Source organism: Melanostigma gelatinosum (genome assembly GCF_949748355.1).
Source record: "Melanostigma gelatinosum genome assembly, chromosome: 3".
In the NCBI taxonomy this organism is placed as follows: domain Eukaryota; kingdom Metazoa; phylum Chordata; class Actinopteri; order Perciformes; family Zoarcidae; genus Melanostigma; species Melanostigma gelatinosum.
In genome coordinates, this window is record NC_136636.1 from 30,353,449 (window position 1) to 30,377,407 (window position 23,959).

General features: G+C 36.0%; 1 protein-coding gene across 5 annotated transcripts in view; it reads right to left on the bottom strand.

Moving 5' to 3' along the window:
• Positions 1 to 2,475: 2,475 nt before the first annotated feature.
• The window catches only part of cadpsa (Ca2+-dependent activator protein for secretion a), a gene marked incomplete at its 5' end in the record, with an annotated part of 257,936 nt that continues 236,452 nt past the window's right edge, over positions 2,476 to 23,959 (bottom strand). For all 5 annotated transcript variants that reach the window (XM_079265777.1, XM_079265776.1, XM_079265774.1 and 2 more), the window contains 2 exons: positions 2,476 to 3,321; positions 3,520 to 3,624. In XM_079265777.1, coding sequence (XP_079121903.1) covers positions 3,151 to 3,321; positions 3,520 to 3,624 — 276 coding nt within the window. In that variant the 3' untranslated portion in view covers positions 2,476 to 3,150. The remainder of the gene's footprint in view (positions 3,322 to 3,519; positions 3,625 to 23,959) is intronic.

Here is a 23,959-nt window from a genome sequence, read left to right on the forward strand (position 1 = left end):
GTTAGCTCGTTGTGCAGAATAGTGCAAGCAACTGACAATAGTTGAAACTAAATGTATTATCGTTCTATAACAGAACCAAAGGCTTTAGACCTGTTTTTGAGCAAATGTTGCGGAAGGTTTCAGCTGATTTCACATTAAATCAGTTGCAATCAATTCCCTGCAACAAGAATGAATTAGGTGACACAGTCTTTCCATGTTTGCCATTCCCCTTTATTGAAATGTTCTCGGCCTTGGTGGGCTCTCCTAGAAGGCAGAAGCATGACGAACCCACCGATAACATCACAGATGGAGCAGAAACACTTCGGGAGTGAATACTGGGGACATGCAGTACATACAGGGCGACGCACAGCTCCAGGTGTACAGTATAGAAAACAGCCGACAGAGGGAAAGCACGGCACACTTCACTTCCCAGCATTCATTGTGAAACTGGGGATCAGCCCCGTCGTACATCCTGGAGTGAAGTGCAGGGCACATGTAAGAACAGATGGAAAAGAAACTATTATTCAACTGACATTTGACTAAAATAGAAAATGTGAAAGAAAGGTTGAAAGCGATCTGTCAGTGTGCTATTGTGCTAATCTATATCTATTAGAGAGCATAAAGACATGGACATGTCAGAGGTTTCAGATTGATATGGAAATCAAAGTACTAACATTTTCAGAAGTGAGACCACAAACAGTTGTAATGATAAAAATGTTTTAACATGTCACATTGAACAAAACCAACTTCTCTCCTGAACTTCGACATAGAAATATTCCACAACAGTTTACTTCAACATCGAGATACAGCCTGCATTGCCACCGGTAGATTCATATGTAGGCAGTTAGTAACACATTACCAAGGATTCATACAGCTTCCTGCCTCTCTGATGGAAGAACTAGTGGCATCTACACAGGTGGTAGTAGAGTAATATGTGTAGTCGGAGGCCAGCTGTGATCTTATTGAAGCCATTAGATGGTATTGTAACCTCGTTGATTCAAAATCCAAAGATCATTTCCCATACATACTTTATCCATTTTTCACTTTTTCATAAATCTATGCCTTCACTTGATGTAGTCTGCACAGTTTCACATCTCATGCAAGTCATCCTGATGTACCTACAGGTTAATATGAGCATGTGAGCATTTAGCTCATTGTTTCAAACCCATTTCTTTCTTACTTATGTGATAATTAACCAGATGTTATTGACAGAGTCAGGTTAATTACGTCAGTGTGTTGTTGAATAAAGACGAGGTTTGCTCTGATGACCACAACTGTCAGTCAGTCATCCATCTGCCCCACACTTTGGACTGATCAAAGATATTTGCTGTGTTATTAGCTTTGGGTAATTCTGCTCTCCAGAGGATGATTTGTCGTCTTATTTACTGAACTCATGGCCTTACAGCTGAGTGTATTTAGGTAAAACTATTTCGGTGAGTCTTGGGTGTCAGGTGTTGGAGGGCTGGCAGACCGACTCTGTTGCATCCCGTCAGAGTGTTAGCTGCATATGAACTTTTGAAGAATCCATGTGATGTAAATCAGAGCAGAAGATGAAGAGCAGTAACAAAGACAGCTCAGTATGTTAGGGTTCTGGTGCAGCCAGCCGATATCTGCGCCAAGATCTCCTCTTACGTTTGTCTACAGTCCCATTAACAGCAATTTGAGACCCTAACCGAGAGACGACTACAACCAGATAGAAGTATTTACAGGCGAGTATTCAACCAATAGAATGCTAACCCATCATCAGACTAGTCTATGGGTTCGCACACTGCTTTTCAGCCAATGCATTCTGCCTCTTTTGCTCTCCACACACTGTTTACCTTCACTCAACCACAGCCTGCTCCAATGTGATTGGTCAACACTATTGGACTGCAAACGGAAATCAGAACGCTTCAAATACCAAAACCTAGTCCTGTGCATTCATCTGTTCAGAGAGATGAACTGCTGACAGACTGACAAAGCTTTCTGGGTGAAACTATGCTCCACACATGCTAACACCGAGACCTATTTAGACTGTGTTCGGCCAATGCAAAGAGGTTACTGCTGAGAGATGACCAATCCGTAGGATCTCCTCATCCGACACCAGGTTGGAGGGCAACGAATGGGACGTCTCAAAATGACATAACGCTTCCTTGAGATGTAAATATTGGCTGAACGATGTTCTCACTTTTGTCACTATTTCACTAAAATGACTAAATTGTTGACGATTGGATTTCATCTGCTGTACAACAGTTGCTGTGTGTGACTGTTAGAGAAACATGGCTGATACAGAAACCATGACTGTCACTGTCACAGCACATCGTTTTAAACTTTCTTTTTACATTTTATGGTTGAGACATGATGCAAACCCATTACCAAAAGAAGTCATATGAGAGCATATTCACACCTTTTACAACCAGTGACTTCACATTTAGCATAACACAAAGACATATAGAGCCTCGCTCAGTTGAGTTGAGGACCGAATAGTCAGCCATATCGCTTGAGAACATTCTGGGGTAATTTTGGAAATATCTTATGAATGTTTTAACTCCGTTTGTAACCATCGGTTTTAGTACCATTTGGATCAATCACAATATGACTTCAACAGGGAAATGTTCATCATGCATTTGTTGGCAGACTTCAGCCATCTGTATCAATGTCACAATTTGACTTGGAATCTCCTGGATTATTTGAGCGATTCATAAATTTCATAAACAAAGAGGGTGCTCTATGTGTGTAACAGGAAAGCGCCCGAACTCCCACAATGGATTCTCATGCCTTGAAAAGATCTCCATATGGATGTGATCCCCTGCCTGTCTTTAACATCTTCATTTATTGAACACAATCACATGCTTGCACTCCTGTCACGTTTTGGCCTCTTTTGACCGTTCTAGAAACTCATTTGTTGATCTTTGAGTGTGTGATGGGTGATGGGTCTACATTGGGATTCTCTCTTTGTATAGCATGGATAGGACACACCCTTGGGGATTGAAAGTGTTTACAGGCACACAATGCATATCCTTCTTGTATCAATTCAGACAGAAATGTGGAGCAATAACAGGAGTGAACAAGTGAAACAGCAGATAATGGAGGGATACAGTTGAATGTTTGGCCAATCTGTGTTGACCTCTCAGAAAGGGTTCTCAGGCAGTGTACCGCTTCGACATTCTTGTAGCTCTCAGGCTCTTTGATCTAGTTATCGTCATCTTCATCACTGTCCCTCATGGAAATGCCTTGCATCCCTCCTTCCCTCACTGAGGCTGTGGCTTCTTCCAGCGTCAGCCGGTTTCTCACCGTCTCATACATCTTACTGTTCAACGTAGAGTCCAGAACCCCTTGAAGGCGGAAGTCACGGTACTTTTTCTATCACAAACAAACAAAACAGCACGCTGTGTGTGAGTGGAGGAGGCATATCCATTTTAACAGCAGCACATATTAAACCAAGTGGGAAGCAGCAGTGAGATGTTATAATCTACCAGAGCTTTAAAAGTATTGGGATCATTCATATGACAATACAGTTTCCTTGCATTTAGATATGTGGTTTGGAAATGTCAAAGGCACCTTCACAACCCTGATGAGAATCTTCAGCTGATAAAGGTGGAGTTGCAGGTCCACTCGATCTGTCAGCCATGTTCCTAGGAGGTTCATAGTGCTGGTGTACCATTGCTGTAGACACACAAGAACACAGTGCATACCATCATCTGATACTCCATGAAATAAATGCACTCAAAATGTGCCAACCGAAGAAGACACATGAAAAAGCAACATTTCAACAGTCACCATAATAAATCCATCACCTTGACATTAGTTTCTGTGTTCTGTTGACTTTGCTGATGACAGAGAAAGCATGTGACAGATAGGACATGCAGCGTATCGTTATGACAGAGCTTCCTTGCGGATCACTGAGGGACAAAGCTGACAAACAAATCCTCAGCAGAACAAGGTCTCTAATCTGAAGATGGCACACAGACACTTCTCTATAGCAGGGTTGTCTTCTGCTGCAGTTCAGCGACGCCCACACAGTCTTGCCTGGAAGTTTGGAAACAGTGTCTACTCTTCTCATGTGAGGACAAATCAGACAGTGCTGTAGGCTCAGGACTTAAGTCTGGAGCGTGGACCCCCTGAAGATCCAGCAGGCAATGAGGCCTCAATTAATGGGAAACCCAATAAATAATAAGGCTTATGATGCTCTAGGTGCACAGCAGCATGTTCTGTCATTGACACTCGTCAAAGTTCATGATACAAATGTTTTAGGCGTCAGTTTAGTTGAGTATTGCAGTCTCTCTTAATGTGTGTTTCTGGACTGTTTTAATGACAGAAAGGTTAGTGTTGGGGTCTGACCAAATGGCTTCAATATGTGCTGTGGACAAAGAGAATCAGGCCTTAACTTTTTCAAGCAAAGGTCTCATCCTGACCTGTAGTTTGATGAGAGCCAGCTCCTCTGGGTGGAATTTCACACTTGGGTGTGAATTCCCCCCCCCCCCCAAAAAAAAACTATGGTTCCTGAAGTCACCTGGGTGCACCGCTGCAGTCTCATTGGCCGAGAGCCAAGGGGCTCCGGGACCCCCTGTGGTTCAGCTACTGTTCTATAAAACTGTCTGTAGATCAGACCTCAACGCTTTTCCCTTCGACCTCGGTTGAGTTAGGGAGCACGCAACCGCTCTTCACCCGGACCTTCGGCCTGGACGCATGAAGATACACCGGCCTCTCCTCCCCCCTCCAGCACGACGGAGGCCACGAGGACCCAACGGCCCTTCTCCCCTACTCAAACCCTGACAGGTCACGAGCCATTTCGCTGGACGAAACAGCCCGCGATAACGAATCTGCTTCAGCGATCCGTTCTCTGCTTTTTGCTCCTTTTTCTTTTCGTGCACACTCCGGCAGGAAGACGTCTAATCCTCTCCTGACCGATGATTACCGGGAGACGTACGGACAACGTCGTCTCAGCCGAAGTTAAACTGTCCTCCCTGCAGCGAGGATAGTTCACGTCTGCGTTTCGCTCCAGAGCGAGCTGCGCCACGACGGACCGAAACAGCGCCAGCTCAAACGCCGCGCTGAGAAGCAGCCCCCCCCCCGTCCTCTCGAGGAAAAAGGACCGCTTTGCCACGAACACACTTCCACATTGCAACGAAGCATCGACAAGTAAGATTCTTGGCATCTGGGCATAGCTTAGCTTAAATTAACGTAAGTTTAATTCAGGTCATTCATTTATATGTTGATATTCCCGTGTTTTTCTGTGTTTAAGTTACTGTCGCGTGATATTGAGATATTACGCAACTCTTTACGGAGCAGAGAAGCTCCGCTGTATTCGTGTATTAACTATGACTGTTTGCTTGGGATTCATTTGATTTCTTTTCATTTGTTTTATTACACTTCGTGTAGTATTCTCTCCTCATTAAATCAACTCTGTGAGTGAGCTGAGGTGCGTGGCTTATCACGGCATATGTTACCGGCAGTTCAAAGACGACAGCGGGATACTTATGCGTGATAGAACCAGCAAACTCACGCTCATTACAATGCGGACCGCACGCAGAAGTTTGATTCATGAGCCCCCACCTTTTTTCCCTTTCTTCCTCCTCTCACGCAACACGCACACACAGCTCCTAGCTCTACCCCTGGGGAAACCCCGTTCAAACGAGTGCCTCACATCACGTGCTGCCCAGGCACACGTGATTACGTACAGCAGTCTCACTGCCATTTTGGCCCGCGTCCCTCGACTCCGCCATCTTTGTAGTTTTTAGCTGTAGTTCTTAAGGCCCCTCCCCTTTTGGCCAGCGTCACTCGACGCCGCCATCTTTGTAGTCTCTAGCTGTAGCTGTAAGACTCTTCTTCCTTTTCACCCACAGACCCACACACCCACATACACACACACACACACACACACAGACATACACCCTGACCATTTTATTCATTCTTTAGTTTAGGCATATAAAATTGTATGGTAACGTTTGTTGGTTGCAATATTAATTGATTTTATCATTTATTATTTTGATTTAATAAACTCTGTTATACTTTAAGGAGCAGTCGTCTGTGATTACTTGTGCATATGTATTTGATAAGACTGTATGTAGTAGCCTGTGCTCAAACTTAAAACCTTCACTGTCACTGAATGTATAGTCATACGCAGACTATTGACATTATGAGTGACTACTAATTATGAGACTTAGTTTTATCGTTTGGTTATTGGTCCCTGTTCGCAGGGTGGTGCCCCGTTTTTATTAATAATCATTAATAATTGTTACATACATCAATAATTCTATTGATGTCAAGAATTCAGTTTCTTAAATGCTGATAACCCAAACACGCTCCTTTAGATCCCAACAGTTAGTGATTCTGGAAAAGAGGGCTGGTGTACACGACATGTATTCTGGTAACAGCATAGGAAACTGGGTTGGGTCCAACAGTGTCCCAAACAAGACTGGCCTTACTCAGACAGAAGAATGGTACTGGAGTATAATGCTGTGTAATAAGTATTCTTCTCTAATAATGTTTGTGTTTTCAGTACAATAAGTGAACAGACACTTTTACATGTCAAAACATTGCAGTACTATATCTGCACTTTTTTCACACGTCAGCTACATTTCAGCTCATTTTCACTGAGGGATAGCTGACTTCAATAACTTCATCAACCAAAAAGCATGGCTACAACAAGTGTCTATTCACAGGTTGTTTCTGTATTTGGTTGTGTTTTCTGTAATCACAGTGTTTCTGTATGTGGTTGTGTTTTCTGTAATCACAATGTGTTTCTGTATTTGGTCGTGTTTTCTGTAATCACAGTGTGTTTCTGTATTTGGTCGTGTTTTCTGTAATCACAGTGTGTTTCTGTATTTGGTTGTATTTTCTGCAATCACAGTGTGTTTCTGTTTTTGGTCATGTTTTCTGTAATCACAGTGTGTTTCTGTATTTGGTTGTATTTTCTGCAATCACAGTGTGTTTCTGTATTTGGTTGTATTTTCTGTAATCACAGTGTGTTTCTGTATTCACAGTGTGTTTCTGTATTTGGTTGTGTTTTCTGTAATCACAATGTGTATCTGTATTTGGTCGTGTTTTCTGTAATCACAGTGTGTTTCTGTATTTGGTCGTGTTTTCTGTAATCACAGTGTGTTTCTGTATTTGGTTGTATTTTCTGCAATCACAGTGTGTTTCTGTATTTGGTTGTGTTTTCTGTAATCACAGTATTTTGGTTTTGGTTGTTTCTGTATTTGGTTGTATTTTCTGTAATCACAGTGTGTTTCTGTATTTGGTTGAATTTTCCCTAATCACAGGGTGTTTCTGTATTTGGTTGTATTTTCTGTAATCACAGTTTGTTTCTGTATTTGGTTGTATTTACTGTAATCACAGTGTGTTTCTGTATTTGGTTGTGTTTTCTGTAATCACAGTATTTTGGTTTTGGTTGTTTCTGTATTTGGTTGTATTTTCTGTAATCACAGTGTGTTTCTGTATTCACAGTGTGTTTCTGTAATCACAGGGTGTTTCTCTATCTGGTTGAATTTTCTGTAATCACAGTTTGTTTCTGTATTTGGTTGTGTTTTCTGTAATCACATTGTGTTTCTGTATTTGGTTGTATTTTCTGTAATCACAGTATGTTTCTGTATTTGGTTGTGTTTTCTGTAATCACAGTGTGTTTCTGTATTCACAGTGTGTTTCTGTATTTGGTCGTGTTTTCTGTAATCACAGTGTGTTTCTGTATTTGGTCGTGTTTTCTGTAATCACAGTGTGTTTCTGTATTTGGTTGTATTTTCTGCAATCACAGTGTGTTTCTGTTTTTGGTCATGTTTTCTGTAATCACAGTGTGTTTCTGTATTTGGTTGTATTTTCTGCAATCACAGTGTGTTTCTGTATTTGGTTGTATTTTCTGTAATCACAGTGTATTTCTGTAATCACAGTGTGTTTCTGTATTTGGTTGTGTTTTCTGTAATCACAGTGTGTTTCTGTATTTGGTTGTATTTTCTGTAATCACAATGTATTTCTGTAATCACAGTGTGTTTCTGTATTTGGTTGTATTTTCTGTAATCACAGTGTGTTTCTGTATTTGGTTGTATTTTCTGTAATCACAGTGTGTTTCTGTATTTGGTTGTATTTTCTGTAATCACAGTGTGTTTCTGTATTTCGTTGTGTTTTCTGTAATCACAGTGTGTTTCTGTATTCACAGTGTGTTTCTGTATTTGGTTGTGTTTTCTGTAATCACAGTGTGTTTCTGTATGTGGTCGTGTTTTCTGTAATTACAGTGTGTTTCTGTATTTGGTTGTGTTTTCTGTAATAACAGTGTTTCTGTATTTGGTTGTGTTTTCTGTAATCACAGTGTGTTTCTGTATTTGGTCGTGTTTTCTGTAATCACAGTGTGTTTCTGTATTTGGTTGTGTTTTCTGTAATCACAGTGTGTTTCTGTATTTGGTCGTGTTTTCTGTATCCACAGTGTGTTTCTGTATTTGGTCGTGTTTTCTGTAAACACAGTGTGTTTCTGTAATCACAGTGTGTTTCTGTATTTGGTTGTATTTTCTGTAATCACAGTGTGTTTCTGTATTTGGTTGTAATTTCTGTAATCACAGTGTGTTTCTGTATTTGGTTGTGTTTTCTGGAATCACAGTGTGTTTCTGTATTTGGTTGAATTTTCCCTAATCACAGGGTGTTTCTGTATTTGGTTGTATATTCTGTAATCACAGTGTATTTCTGTAATCACAGTGTGTTTCTGTATTTGGTTGTATTTTCTGTAATCACAGTGTGTTTCTGTATTTGGTTGTGTTTTCTGTAATCACAGTGTGTTTCTGTAATCACAGTGTGTTTCTGTATTTGGTTGTATTTTCTGTAATCACAGTCTGTTTCTGTATTTGGTTGTATTTTCTGTAATCACAGTGTCTTTCTGTATTTGGTTGTATTTTCTGTAATCACAGTGTATTTATGTAATCACAGTGTGTTTCTGTATTTGGTTGTATTTTCTGTAATCGCAGTGTATTTCTGTAATAACAGTGTGTTTCTGTATTTGGTTGTATTTTCGGTAATCACAGTATGTTTCTGTATTTGGTTGTATTTTCTGTAATCACAGTGTGTTTCTGTATTTGGTTGTGTTTCTGTATTTGGTTGTGTTTTCTGTAATCACAGGGTGTTTCTGTATTTGGTTGTATGTTCTGTAATCACAGTATGTTTCTGTATTTGGTTGTATTTTCTGTAATCACAGTGTGTTTCTGTATTTGGTTGTATTTTCTGTAATCACAGTGTATTTCTGTAATCACAGTATGTTTCTGTATTTGGTTGTATTTTCTGTAGTCACAATGTGTTTCTGTATTTGGTTGTGTTTTCTGTAATCACAGGGTGTTTCTGTATTTGGTTGTATGTTCTGTAATCACAGGGTGTTTCTGTATTTGTTTGTATTTTCTGTAATCACAGTGTATTTCTGTAATCACAGTGTGTTTCTGTATTTGGTTGTGTTTTCTGTAATCACAGTGTGTTTCTGTATTTGGTTGTATTTTCTGTAATCACAGTGTATTTCTGTAATCACAGTGTGTTTCTGTATTTGGTTGTGTTTTCTGTAATCACAGTGTGTTTCTGTATTTGGTTGAGTTTTCTGTAATCACAGTGTGTTTCTGTATTTGGTTGAATTTTCCCTAATCACAGGGTGTTTCTGTATTTGGTTGTGTTTTCTGTAATCACAGTGTGTTTCTGGATTTGGTTGTGTTTTCTGTAATCACAGTGTGTTTCTGTATTTGGTTGTGTTTTCTGTAATCACAGTGTGTTTCTGTATGTGGTCATGTTTTCTGTAATCACAGTGTGTTTCTGTATTTGGTTGTGTTTTCTGTAATAACAGTGTGTTTCTGTATTTGGTTGTATTTTCTGTAATCACAGTGTATTTCTGTAATCACAGTGTGTTTCTGTATTTGGTTGTGTTTTCTGTAATCACAGTGTGTTTCTGTATTTGGTTGTATTTTCTATAATCACAATGTATTTCTGTAATCACAGTGTGTTTCTGTATTTGGTTGTATTTTCTGTAATCACAGTGTGTTTCTGTATTTGGTTGTATTTTCTGTAATCACAGTGTGTTTCTGTATTTCGTTGTGTTTTCTGTAATCACAGTGTGTTTCTGTATTCACAGTGTGTTTCTGTATTTGGTTGTGTTTTCTGTAATCACAGTGTGTTTCTGTATGTGGTCGTGTTTTCTGTAATTACAGTGTGTTTCTGTATTTGGTTGTGTTTTCTGTAATAACAGTGTTTCTGTATTTGGTTGTGTTTTCTGTAATCACAGTGTGTTTCTGTATTTGGTCGTGTTTTCTGTAATCACAGTGTGTTTCTGTATTTGGTTGTGTTTTCTGTAATAACAGTGTGTTTCTGTATTTGGTTGTGTTTTCTGTAATAACAGTGTGTTTCTGTATTTGGTTGTGTTTTCTGTAATCACAGTGTGTTTCTGTATTTGGTCGTGTTTTCTGTATCCACAGTGTGTTTCTGTATTTGGTCGTGTTTTCTGTAAACACAGTGTGTTTCTGTAATCACAGTGTGTTTCTGTATTTGGTTGTATTTTCTGTAATCACAGTGTGTTTCTGTATTTGGTTGTATTTTCTGTAATCACAGTGTGTTTCTGTATTTGGTTGTGTTTTCTGGAATCACAGTGTGTTTCTGTATTTGGTTGAATTTTCCCTAATCACAGGGTGTTTCTGTATTTGGTTGTATATTCTGTAATCACAGTGTATTTCTGTAATCACAGTGTGTTTCTGTATTTGCTTGTATTTTCTGTAATCACAGTGTGTTTCTGTATTTGGTTGTGTTTTCTGTAATCACAGTGTGTTTCTGTAATCACAGTGTGTTTCTGTATTTGGTTGTATTTTCTGTAATCACAGTCTGTTTCTGTATTTGGTTGTATTTTCTGTAATCACAGTGTGTTTCTGTATTTGGTTGTATTTTCTGTAATCACAGTGTATTTATGTAATCACAGTGTGTTTCTGTATTTGGTTGTATTTTCTGTAATCGCAGTGTATTTCTGTAATAACAGTGTGTTTCTGTATTTGGTTGTATTTTCGGTAATCACAGTATGTTTCTGTATTTGGTTGTATTTTCTGTAATCACAGTGTGTTTCTGTATTTGGTTGTGTTTCTGTATTTGGTTGTGTTTTCTGTAATCACAGGGTGTTTCTGTATTTGGTTGTATGTTCTGTAATCACAGTATGTTTCTGTATTTGGTTGTATTTTCTGTAATCACAGTGTGTTTCTGTATTTGGTTGTATTTTCTGTAATCACAGTGTATTTCTGTAATCACAGTATGTTTCTGTATTTGGTTGTATTTTCTTTAATCACAGTGTGTTTCTGTATTTGGTTGTGTTTTCTGTAATCACAGTGTGTTTCTGTAATCACAGTGTGTTTCTGTATTTGGTTGTATTTTCTGTAATCACAGTCTGTTTCTGTATTTGGTTGTATTTTCTGTAATCACAGTGTGTTTCTGTATTTGGTTGTATTTTCTGTAATCACAGTGTATTTATGTAATCACAGTGTGTTTCTGTATTTGGTTGTATTTTCTGTAATCGCAGTGTATTTCTGTAATAACAGTGTGTTTCTGTATTTGGTTGTATTTTCGGTAATCACAGTATGTTTCTGTATTTGGTTGTATTTTCTGTAATCACAGTGTGTTTCTGTATTTGGTTGTGTTTCTGTATTTGGTTGTGTTTTCTGTAATCACAGGGTGTTTCTGTATTTGGTTGTATGTTCTGTAATCACAGTATGTTTCTGTATTTGGTTGTATTTTCTGTAATCACAGTGTGTTTCTGTATTTGGTTGTATTTTCTGTAATCACAGTGTATTTCTGTAATCACAGTATGTTTCTGTATTTGGTTGTATTTTCTGTAGTCACAATGTGTTTCTGTATTTGGTTGTGTTTTCTGTAATCACAGGGTGTTTCTGTATTTGGTTGTATGTTCTGTAAACACAGGGTGTTTCTGTATTTGTTTGTATTTTCTGTAATCACAGTGTATTTCTGTAATCACAGTGTGTTTCTGTATTTGGTTGTGTTTTCTGTAATCACAGTGTGTTTCTGTATTTGGTTGTATTTTCTGTAATCACAGTGTATTTCTGTAATCACAGTGTGTTTCTGTATTTGGTTGTGTTTTCTGTAATCACAGTGTGTTTCTGTATTTGGTTGAGTTTTCTGTAATCACAGTGTGTTTCTGTATTTGGTTGAATTTTCCCTAATCACAGGGTGTTTCTGTATTTGGTTGTGTTTTCTGTAATCACAGTGTGTTTCTGGATTTGGTTGTGTTTTCTGTAATCACAGTGTGTTTCTGTATTTGGTTGTGTTTTCTGTAATCACAGTGTGTTTCTGTATGTGGTCATGTTTTCTGTAATCACAGTGTGTTTCTGTATTTGGTTGTGTTTTCTGTAATAACAGTGTGTTTCTGTATTTGGTTGTATTTTCTGTAATCACGGTGTATTTCTGTAATCACAGTATGTTTCTGTATTTGGTTGTGTTTTCTGTAATCACAGTGTGTTTCTGTATTTGGTTGTATTTTCTGTAATCACAATGTATTTCTGTAATCACAGTGTGTTTCTGTATTTGGTTGTATTTTCTGTAATCACAGTGTGTTTCTGTATTTGGTTGTATTTTCTGTAATCACAGTGTGTTTCTGTATTTCGTTGTGTTTTCTGTAATCACAGTGTGTTTCTGTATTCACAGTGTGTTTCTGTATTTGGTTGTGTTTTCTGTAATCACAGTGTGTTTCTGTATGTGGTCGTGTTTTCTGTAATTACAGTGTGTTTCTGTATTTGGTTGTGTTTTCTGTAATAACAGTGTTTCTGTATTTGGTTGTGTTTTCTGTAATCACAGTGTGTTTCTGTATTTGGTCGTGTTTTCTGTAATCACAGTGTGTTTCTGTATTTGGTTGTGTTTTCTGTAATAACAGTGTGTTTCTGTATTTGGTTGTGTTTTCTGTAATAACAGTGTGTTTCTGTATTTGGTTGTGTTTTCTGTAATCACAGTGTGTTTCTGTATTTGGTCGTGTTTTCTGTATCCACAGTGTGTTTCTGTATTTGGTCGTGTTTTCTGTAAACACAGTGTGTTTCTGTAATCACAGTGTGTTTCTGTATTTGGTTGTATTTTCTGTAATCACAGTGTGTTTCTGTATTTGGTTGTATTTTCTGTAATCACAGTGTGTTTCTGTATTTGGTTGTGTTTTCTGGAATCACAGTGTGTTTCTGTATTTGGTTGAATTTTCCCTAATCACAGGGTGTTTCTGTATTTGGTTGTATATTCTGTAATCACAGTGTATTTCTGTAATCACAGTGTGTTTCTGTATTTGGTTGTATTTTCTGTAATCACAGTGTGTTTCTGTATTTGGTTGTGTTTTCTGTAATCACAGTGTGTTTCTGTAATCACAGTGTGTTTCTGTATTTGGTTGTATTTTCTGTAATCACAGTCTGTTTCTGTATTTGGTTGTATTTTCTGTAATCACAGTGTGTTTCTGTATTTGGTTGTATTTTCTGTAATCACAGTGTATTTATGTAATCACAGTGTGTTTCTGTATTTGGTTGTATTTTCTGTAATCGCAGTGTATTTCTGTAATAACAGTGTGTTTCTGTATTTGGTTGTATTTTCGGTAATCACAGTATGTTTCTGTATTTGGTTGTATTTTCTGTAATCACAGTGTGTTTCTGTATTTGGTTGTGTTTCTGTATTTGGTTGTGTTTTCTGTAATCACAGGGTGTTTCTGTATTTGGTTGTATGTTCTGTAATCACAGTATGTTTCTGTATTTGGTTGTATTTTCTGTAATCACAGTGTATTTCTGTAATCACAGTATGTTTCTGTATTTGGTTGTATTTTCTGTAGTCACAATGTGTTTCTGTATTTGGTTGTGTTTTCTGTAATCACAGGGTTTTTTCTGTATTTGGTTGTATGTTCTGTAATCACAGGGTGTTTCTGTATTTGTTTGTATTTTCTGTAATCACAGTGTATTTCTGTAATCACAGTGTGTTTCTGTATTTGGTTGTGTTTTCTGTAATCACAGTGTGTTTCTGTATTTGGTTGTATTTTCTGTAATCACAGTGTATTTCTGTAATCACAGTGTGTTTCTGTATTTGGTTGTGTTTTCTGTAATCACAGTGTGTTTCTGTATTTGGTTGAGTTTTCTGTAATCACAGTGTGTTTCTGTATTTGGTTGAATTTTCCCTAATCACAGGGTGTTTCTGTATTTGGTTGTGTTTTCTGTAATCACAGTGTGTTTCTGGATTTGGTTGTGTTTTCTGTAATCACAGTGTGTTTCTGTATTTGGTTGTGTTTTCTGTAATCACAGTGTGTTTCTGTATGTGGTCATGTTTTCTGTAATCACAGTGTGTTTCTGTATTTGGTTGTGTTTTCTGTAATAACAGTGTGTTTCTGTATTTGGTTGTATTTTCTGTAATCACAGTGTATTTCTGTAATCACAGTGTGTTTCTGTATTTGGTTGTGTTTTCTGTAATCACAGTGTGTTTCTGTATTTGGTTGTATTTTCTGTAATCACAATGTATTTCTGTAATCACAGTGTGTTTCTGTATTTGGTTGTATTTTCTGTAATCACAGTGTGTTTCTGTATTTGGTTGTATTTTCTGTAATCACAGTGTGTTTCTGTATTTCGTTGTGTTTTCTGTAATCACAGTGTGTTTCTGTATTCACAGTGTGTTTCTGTATTTGGTTGTGTTTTCTGTAATCACAGTGTGTTTCTGTATGTGGTCGTGTTTTCTGTAATTACAGTGTGTTTCTGTATTTGGTTGTGTTTTCTGTAATAACAGTGTTTCTGTATTTGGTTGTGTTTTCTGTAATCACAGTGTGTTTCTGTATTTGGTCGTGTTTTCTGTAATCACAGTGTGTTTCTGTATTTGGTTGTGTTTTCTGTAATAACAGTGTGTTTCTGTATTTGGTTGTGTTTTCTGTAATAACAGTGTGTTTCTGTATTTGGTTGTGTTTTCTGTAATCACAGTGTGTTTCTGTATTTGGTCGTGTTTTCTGTATCCACAGTGTGTTTCTGTATTTGGTCGTGTTTTCTGTAAACACAGTGTGTTTCTGTAATCACAGTGTGTTTCTGTATTTGGTTGTATTTTCTGTAATCACAGTGTGTTTCTGTATTTGGTTGTATTTTCTGTAATCACAGTGTGTTTCTGTATTTGGTTGTGTTTTCTGGAATCACAGTGTGTTTCTGTATTTGGTTGAATTTTCCCTAATCACAGGGTGTTTCTGTATTTGGTTGTATATTCTGTAATCACAGTGTATTTCTGTAATCACAGTGTGTTTCTGTATTTGCTTGTATTTTCTGTAATCACAGTGTGTTTCTGTATTTGGTTGTGTTTTCTGTAATCACAGTGTGTTTCTGTAATCACAGTGTGTTTCTGTATTTGGTTGTATTTTCTGTAATCACAGTCTGTTTCTGTATTTGGTTGTATTTTCTGTAATCACAGTGTGTTTCTGTATTTGGTTGTATTTTCTGTAATCACAGTGTATTTATGTAATCACAGTGTGTTTCTGTATTTGGTTGTATTTTCTGTAATCGCAGTGTATTTCTGTAATAACAGTGTGTTTCTGTATTTGGTTGTATTTTCGGTAATCACAGTATGTTTCTGTATTTGGTTGTATTTTCTGTAATCACAGTGTGTTTCTGTATTTGGTTGTGTTTCTGTATTTGGTTGTGTTTTCTGTAATCACAGGGTGTTTCTGTATTTGGTTGTATGTTCTGTAATCACAGTATGTTTCTGTATTTGGTTGTATTTTCTGTAATCACAGTGTGTTTCTGTATTTGGTTGTATTTTCTGTAATCACAGTGTATTTCTGTAATCACAGTATGTTTCTGTATTTGGTTGTATTTTCTTTAATCACAGTGTGTTTCTGTATTTGGTTGTGTTTTCTGTAATCACAGTGTGTTTCTGTAATCACAGTGTGTTTCTGTATTTGGTTGTATTTTCTGTAATCACAGTCTGTTTCTGTATTTGGTTGTATTTTCTGTAATCACAGTGTGTTTCTGTATTTGGTTGTATTTTCTGTAATCACAGTGTATTTATGTAATCACAGTGTGTTTCTGTATTTGGTTGTATTTTCTGTAATCGCAGTGTATTTCTGTAATAACAGTGTGTTTCTGTATTTGGTTGTATTTTCGGTAATCACAGTATGTTTCTGTATTTGGTTGTATTTTCTGTAATCACAGTGTGTTTCTGTATTTGGTTGTGTTTCTGTATTTGGTTGTGTTTTCTGTAATCACAGGGTGTTTCTGTATTTGGTTGTATGTTCTGTAATCACAGTATGTTTCTGTATTTGGTTGTATTTTCTGTAATCACAGTGTGTTTCTGTATTTGGTTGTATTTTCTGTAATCACAGTGTATTTCTGTAATCACAGTATGTTTCTGTATTTGGTTGTATTTTCTGTAGTCACAATGTGTTTCTGTATTTGGTTGTGTTTTCTGTAATCACAGGGTGTTTCTGTATTTGGTTGTATGTTCTGTAATCACAGGGTGTTTCTGTATTTGTTTGTATTTTCTGTAATCACAGTGTATTTCTGTAATCACAGTGTGTTTCTGTATTTGGTTGTGTTTTCTGTAATCACAGTGTGTTTCTGTATTTGGTTGTATTTTCTGTAATCACAGTGTATTTCTGTAATCACAGTGTGTTTCTGTATTTGGTTGTGTTTTCTGTAATCACAGTGTGTTTCTGTATTTGGTTGAGTTTTCTGTAATCACAGTGTGTTTCTGTATTTGGTTGAATTTTCCCTAATCACAGGGTGTTTCTGTATTTGGTTGTGTTTTCTGTAATCACAGTGTGTTTCTGGATTTGGTTGTGTTTTCTGTAATCACAGTGTGTTTCTGTATTTGGTTGTGTTTTCTGTAATCACAGTGTGTTTCTGTATGTGGTCATGTTTTCTGTAATCACAGTGTGTTTCTGTATTTGGTTGTGTTTTCTGTAATAACAGTGTGTTTCTGTATTTGGTTGTATTTTCTGTAATCACAGTGTATTTCTGTAATCACAGTATGTTTCTGTATTTGGTTGTATTTTCTTTAATCACAGTGTGTTTCTGTATTTGGTTGTGTTTTCTGTAATCACAGTGTGTTTCTGTAATCACAGTGTGTTTCTGTATTTGGTTGTATTTTCTGTAATCACAGTCTGTTTCTGTATTTGGTTGTATTTTCTGTAATCACAGTGTGTTTCTGTATTTGGTTGTATTTTCTGTAATCACAGTGTATTTATGTAATCACAGTGTGTTTCTGTATTTGGTTGTATTTTCTGTAATCGCAGTGTATTTCTGTAATAACAGTGTGTTTCTGTATTTGGTTGTATTTTCGGTAATCACAGTATGTTTCTGTATTTGGTTGTATTTTCTGTAATCACAGTGTGTTTCTGTATTTGGTTGTGTTTCTGTATTTGGTTGTGTTTTCTGTAATCACAGGGTGTTTCTGTATTTGGTTGTATGTTCTGTAATCACAGTATGTTTCTGTATTTGGTTGTATTTTCTGTAATCACAGTGTGTTTCTGTATTTGGTTGTATTTTCTGTAATCACAGTGTATTTCTGTAATCACAGTATGTTTCTGTATTTGGTTGTATTTTCTGTAGTCACAATGTGTTTCTGTATTTGGTTGTGTTTTCTGTAATCACAGGGTGTTTCTGTATTTGGTTGTATGTTCTGTAATCACAGGGTGTTTCTGTATTTGTTTGTATTTTCTGTAATCACAGTGTATTTCTGTAATCACAGTGTGTTTCTGTATTTGGTTGTGTTTTCTGTAATCACAGTGTGTTTCTGTATTTGGTTGTATTTTCTGTAATCACAGTGTATTTCTGTAATCACAGTGTGTTTCTGTATTTGGTTGTGTTTTCTGTAATCACAGTGTGTTTCTGTATTTGGTTGAGTTTTCTGTAATCACAGTGTGTTTCTGTATTTGGTTGAATTTTCCCTAATCACAGGGTGTTTCTGTATTTGGTTGTGTTTTCTGTAATCACAGTGTGTTTCTGGATTTGGTTGTGTTTTCTGTAATCACAGTGTGTTTCTGTATTTGGTTGTGTTTTCTGTAATCACAGTGTGTTTCTGTATGTGGTCATGTTTTCTGTAATCACAGTGTGTTTCTGTATTTGGTTGTGTTTTCTGTAATAACAGTGTGTTTCTGTATTTGGTTGTATTTTCTGTAATCACAGTGTATTTCTGTAATCACAGTGTGTTTCTGTATTTGGTTGTGTTTTCTGTAATCACAGTGTGTTTCTGTATTTGGTTGTATTTTCTGTAATCACAATGTATTTCTGTAATCACAGTGTGTTTCTGTATTTGGTTGTATTTTCTGTAATCACAGTGTGTTTCTGTATTTGGTTGTATTTTCTGTAATCACAGTGTGTTTCTGTATTTCGTTGTGTTTTCTGTAATCACAGTGTGTTTCTGTATTCACAGTGTGTTTCTGTATTTGGTTGTGTTTTCTGTAATCACAGTGTGTTTCTGTATGTGGTCGTGTTTTCTGTAATTACAGTGTGTTTCTGTATTTGGTTGTGTTTTCTGTAATAACAGTGTTTCTGTATTTGGTTGTGTTTTCTGTAATCACAGTGTGTTTCTGTATTTGGTTGTGTTTCTGTATTTGGTTGTGTTTTCTGTAATCACAGGGTGTTTCTGTATTTGGTTGTATGTTCTGTAATCACAGTATGTTTCTGTATTTGGTTGTATTTTCTGTAATCACAGTGTGTTTCTGTATTTGGTTGTATTTTCTGTAATCACAGTGTATTTCTGTAATCACAGTATGTTTCTGTATTTGGTTGTATTTTCTTTAATCACAGTGTGTTTCTGTATTTGGTTGTGTTTTCTGTAATCACAGTGTGTTTCTGTAATCACAGTGTGTTTCTGTATTTGGTTGTATTTTCTGTAATCACAGTCTGTTTCTGTATTTGGTTGTATTTTCTGTAATCACAGTGTGTTTCTGTATTTGGTTGTATTTTCTGTAATCACAGTGTATTTATGTAATCACAGTGTGTTTCTGTATTTGGTTGTATTTTCTGTAATCGCAGTGTATTTCTGTAATAACAGTGTGTTTCTGTATTTGGTTGTATTTTCGGTAATCACAGTATGTTTCTGTATTTGGTTGTATTTTCTGTAATCACAGTGTGTTTCTGTATTTGGTTGTGTTTCTGTATTTGGTTGTGTTTTCTGTAATCACAGGGTGTTTCTGTATTTGGTTGTATGTTCTGTAATCACAGTATGTTTCTGTATTTGGTTGTATTTTCTGTAATCACAGTGTGTTTCTGTATTTGGTTGTATTTTCTGTAATCACAGTGTATTTCTGTAATCACAGTATGTTTCTGTATTTGGTTGTATTTTCTGTAGTCACAATGTGTTTCTGTATTTGGTTGTGTTTTCTGTAATCACAGGGTGTTTCTGTATTTGGTTGTATGTTCTGTAATCACAGGGTGTTTCTGTATTTGTTTGTATTTTCTGTAATCACAGTGTATTTCTGTAATCACAGTGTGTTTCTGTATTTGGTTGTGTTTTCTGTAATCACAGTGTGTTTCTGTATTTGGTTGTATTTTCTGTAATCACAGTGTATTTCTGTAATCACAGTGTGTTTCTGTATTTGGTTGTGTTTTCTGTAATCACAGTGTGTTTCTGTATTTGGTTGAGTTTTCTGTAATCACAGTGTGTTTCTGTATTTGGTTGAATTTTCCCTAATCACAGGGTGTTTCTGTATTTGGTTGTGTTTTCTGTAATCACAGTGTGTTTCTGGATTTGGTTGTGTTTTCTGTAATCACAGTGTGTTTCTGTATTTGGTTGTGTTTTCTGTAATCACAGTGTGTTTCTGTATGTGGTCATGTTTTCTGTAATCACAGTGTGTTTCTGTATTTGGTTGTGTTTTCTGTAATAACAGTGTGTTTCTGTATTTGGTTGTATTTTCTGTAATCACAGTGTATTTCTGTAATCACAGTGTGTTTCTGTATTTGGTTGTGTTTTCTGTAATCACAGTGTGTTTCTGTATTTGGTTGTATTTTCTGTAATCACAATGTATTTCTGTAATCACAGTGTGTTTCTGTATTTGGTTGTATTTTCTGTAATCACAGTGTGTTTCTGTATTTGGTTGTATTTTCTGTAATCACAGTGTGTTTCTGTATTTCGTTGTGTTTTCTGTAATCACAGTGTGTTTCTGTATTCACAGTGTGTTTCTGTATTTGGTTGTGTTTTCTGTAATCACAGTGTGTTTCTGTATGTGGTCGTGTTTTCTGTAATTACAGTGTGTTTCTGTATTTGGTTGTGTTTTCTGTAATAACAGTGTTTCTGTATTTGGTTGTGTTTTCTGTAATCACAGTGTGTTTCTGTATTTGGTCGTGTTTTCTGTAATCACAGTGTGTTTCTGTATTTGGTTGTGTTTTCTGTAATAACAGTGTGTTTCTGTATTTGGTTGTGTTTTCTGTAATAACAGTGTGTTTCTGTATGTGGTTGTGTTTTCTGTAATCACAGTGTGTTTCTGTATTTGGTCGTGTTTTCTGTATCCACAGTGTGTTTCTGTATTTGGTCGTGTTTTCTGTAAACACAGTGTGTTTCTGTAATCACAGTGTGTTTCTGTATTTGGTTGTATTTTCTGTAATCACAGTGTGTTTCTGTATTTGGTTGTATTTTCTGTAATCACAGTGTGTTTCTGTATTTGGTTGTGTTTTCTGGAATCACAGTGTGTTTCTGTATTTGGTTGAATTTTCCCTAATCACAGGGTGTTTCTGTATTTGGTTGTATATTCTGTAATCACAGTGTATTTCTGTAATCACAGTGTGTTTCTGTATTTGGTTGTATTTTCTGTAATCACAGTGTGTTTCTGTATTTGGTTGTGTTTTCTGTAATCACAGTGTGTTTCTGTAATCACAGTGTGTTTCTGTATTTGGTTGTATTTTCTGTAATCACAGTCTGTTTCTGTATTTGGTTGTATTTTCTGTAATCACAGTGTGTTTCTGTATTTGGTTGTATTTTCTGTAATCACAGTGTATTTATGTAATCACAGTGTGTTTCTGTATTTGGTTGTATTTTCTGTAATCGCAGTGTATTTCTGTAATAACAGTGTGTTTCTGTATTTGGTTGTATTTTCGGTAATCACAGTATGTTTCTGTATTTGGTTGTATTTTCTGTAATCACAGTGTGTTTCTGTATTTGGTTGTGTTTCTGTATTTGGTTGTGTTTTCTGTAATCACAGGGTGTTTCTGTATTTGGTTGTATGTTCTGTAATCACAGTATGTTTCTGTATTTGGTTGTATTTTCTGTAATCACAGTGTGTTTCTGTATTTGGTTGTATTTTCTGTAATCACAGTGTATTTCTGTAATCACAGTATGTTTCTGTATTTGGTTGTATTTTCTGTAGTCACAATGTGTTTCTGTATTTGGTTGTGTTTTCTGTAATCACAGGGTGTTTCTGTATTTGGTTGTATGTTCTGTAATCACAGGGTGTTTCTGTATTTGTTTGTATTTTCTGTAATCACAGTGTATTTCTGTAATCACAGTGTGTTTCTGTATTTGGTTGTGTTTTCTGTAATCACAGTGTGTTTCTGTATTTGGTTGTATTTTCTGTAATCACAGTGTATTTCTGTAATCACAGTGTGTTTCTGTATTTGGTTGTGTTTTCTGTAATCACAGTGTGTTTCTGTATTTGGTTGAGTTTTCTGTAATCACAGTGTGTTTCTGTATTTGGTTGAATTTTCCCTAATCACAGGGTGTTTCTGTATTTGGTTGTGTTTTCTGTAATCACAGTGTGTTTCTGGATTTGGTTGTGTTTTCTGTAATCACAGTGTGTTTCTGTATTTGGTTGTGTTTTCTGTAATCACAGTGTGTTTCTGTATGTGGTCATGTTTTCTGTAATCACAGTGTGTTTCTGTATTTGGTTGTGTTTTCTGTAATAACAGTGTGTTTCTGTATTTGGTTGTATTTTCTGTAATCACAGTGTATTTCTGTAATCACAGTGTGTTTCTGTATTTGGTTGTGTTTTCTGTAATCACAGTGTGTTTCTGTATTTGGTTGTATTTTCTGTAATCACAATGTATTTCTGTAATCACAGTGTGTTTCTGTATTTGGTTGTATTTTCTGTAATCACAGTGTGTTTCTGTATTTGGTTGTATTTTCTGTAATCACAGTGTGTTTCTGTATTTCGTTGTGTTTTCTGTAATCACAGTGTGTTTCTGTATTCACAGTGTGTTTCTGTATTTGGTTGTGTTTTCTGTAATCACAGTGTGTTTCTGTATGTGGTCGTGTTTTCTGTAATTACAGTGTGTTTCTGTATTTGGTTGTGTTTTCTGTAATAACAGTGTTTCTGTATTTGGTTGTGTTTTCTGTAATCACAGTGTGTTTCTGTATTTGGTCGTGTTTTCTGTAATCACAGTGTGTTTCTGTATTTGGTTGTGTTTTCTGTAATAACAGTGTGTTTCTGTATTTGGTTGTGTTTTCTGTAATAACAGTGTGTTTCTGTATTTGGTTGTGTTTTCTGTAATCACAGTGTGTTTCTGTATTTGGTCGTGTTTTCTGTATCCACAGTGTGTTTCTGTATTTGGTCGTGTTTTCTGTAAACACAGTGTGTTTCTGTAATCACAGTGTGTTTCTGTATTTGGTTGTATTTTCTGTAATCACAGTGTGTTTCTGTATTTGGTTGTATTTTCTGTAATCACAGTGTGTTTCTGTATTTGGTTGTGTTTTCTGGAATCACAGTGTGTTTCTGTATTTGGTTGAATTTTCCCTAATCACAGGGTGTTTCTGTATTTGGTTGTATATTCTGTAATCACAGTGTATTTCTGTAATCACAGTGTGTTTCTGTATTTGGTTGTATTTTCTGTAATCACAGTGTGTTTCTGTATTTGGTTGTGTTTTCTGTAATCACAGTGTGTTTCTGTAATCACAGTGTGTTTCTGTATTTGGTTGTATTTTCTGTAATCACAGTCTGTTTCTGTATTTGGTTGTATTTTCTGTAATCACAGTGTGTTTCTGTATTTGGTTGTATTTTCTGTAATCACAGTGTATTTATGTAATCACAGTGTGTTTCTGTATTTGGTTGTATTTTCTGTAATCGCAGTGTATTTCTGTAATAACAGTGTGTTTCTGTATTTGGTTGTATTTTCGGTAATCACAGTATGTTTCTGTATTTGGTTGTATTTTCTGTAATCACAGTGTGTTTCTGTATTTGGTTGTGTTTCTGTATTTGGTTGTGTTTTCTGTAATCACAGGGTGTTTCTGTATTTGGTTGTATGTTCTGTAATCACAGTATGTTTCTGTATTTGGTTGTATTTTCTGTAATCACAGTGTATTTCTGTAATCACAGTATGTTTCTGTATTTGGTTGTATTTTCTGTAGTCACAATGTGTTTCTGTATTTGGTTGTGTTTTCTGTAATCACAGGGTTTTTTCTGTATTTGGTTGTATGTTCTGTAATCACAGGGTGTTTCTGTATTTGTTTGTATTTTCTGTAATCACAGTGTATTTCTGTAATCACAGTGTGTTTCTGTATTTGGTTGTGTTTTCTGTAATCACAGTGTGTTTCTGTATTTGGTTGTATTTTCTGTAATCACAGTGTATTTCTGTAATCACAGTGTGTTTCTGTATTTGGTTGTGTTTTCTGTAATCACAGTGTGTTTCTGTATTTGGTTGAGTTTTCTGTAATCACAGTGTGTTTCTGTATTTGGTTGAATTTTCCCTAATCACAGGGTGTTTCTGTATTTGGTTGTGTTTTCTGTAATCACAGTGTGTTTCTGTATTTGGTTGTGTTTTCTGTAATAACAGTGTGTTTCTGTATTTGGTTGTATTTTCTGTAATCACAGTGTATTTCTGTAATCACAGTGTGTTTCTGTATTTGGTTGTGTTTTCTGTAATCACAGTGTGTTTCTGTATTTGGTTGTATTTTCTGTAATCACAATGTATTTCTGTAATCACAGTGTGTTTCTGTATTTGGTTGTATTTTCTGTAATCACAGTGTGTTTCTGTATTTGGTTGTATTTTCTGTAATCACAGTGTGTTTCTGTATTTCGTTGTGTTTTCTGTAATCACAGTGTGTTTCTGTATTCACAGTGTGTTTCTGTATTTGGTTGTGTTTT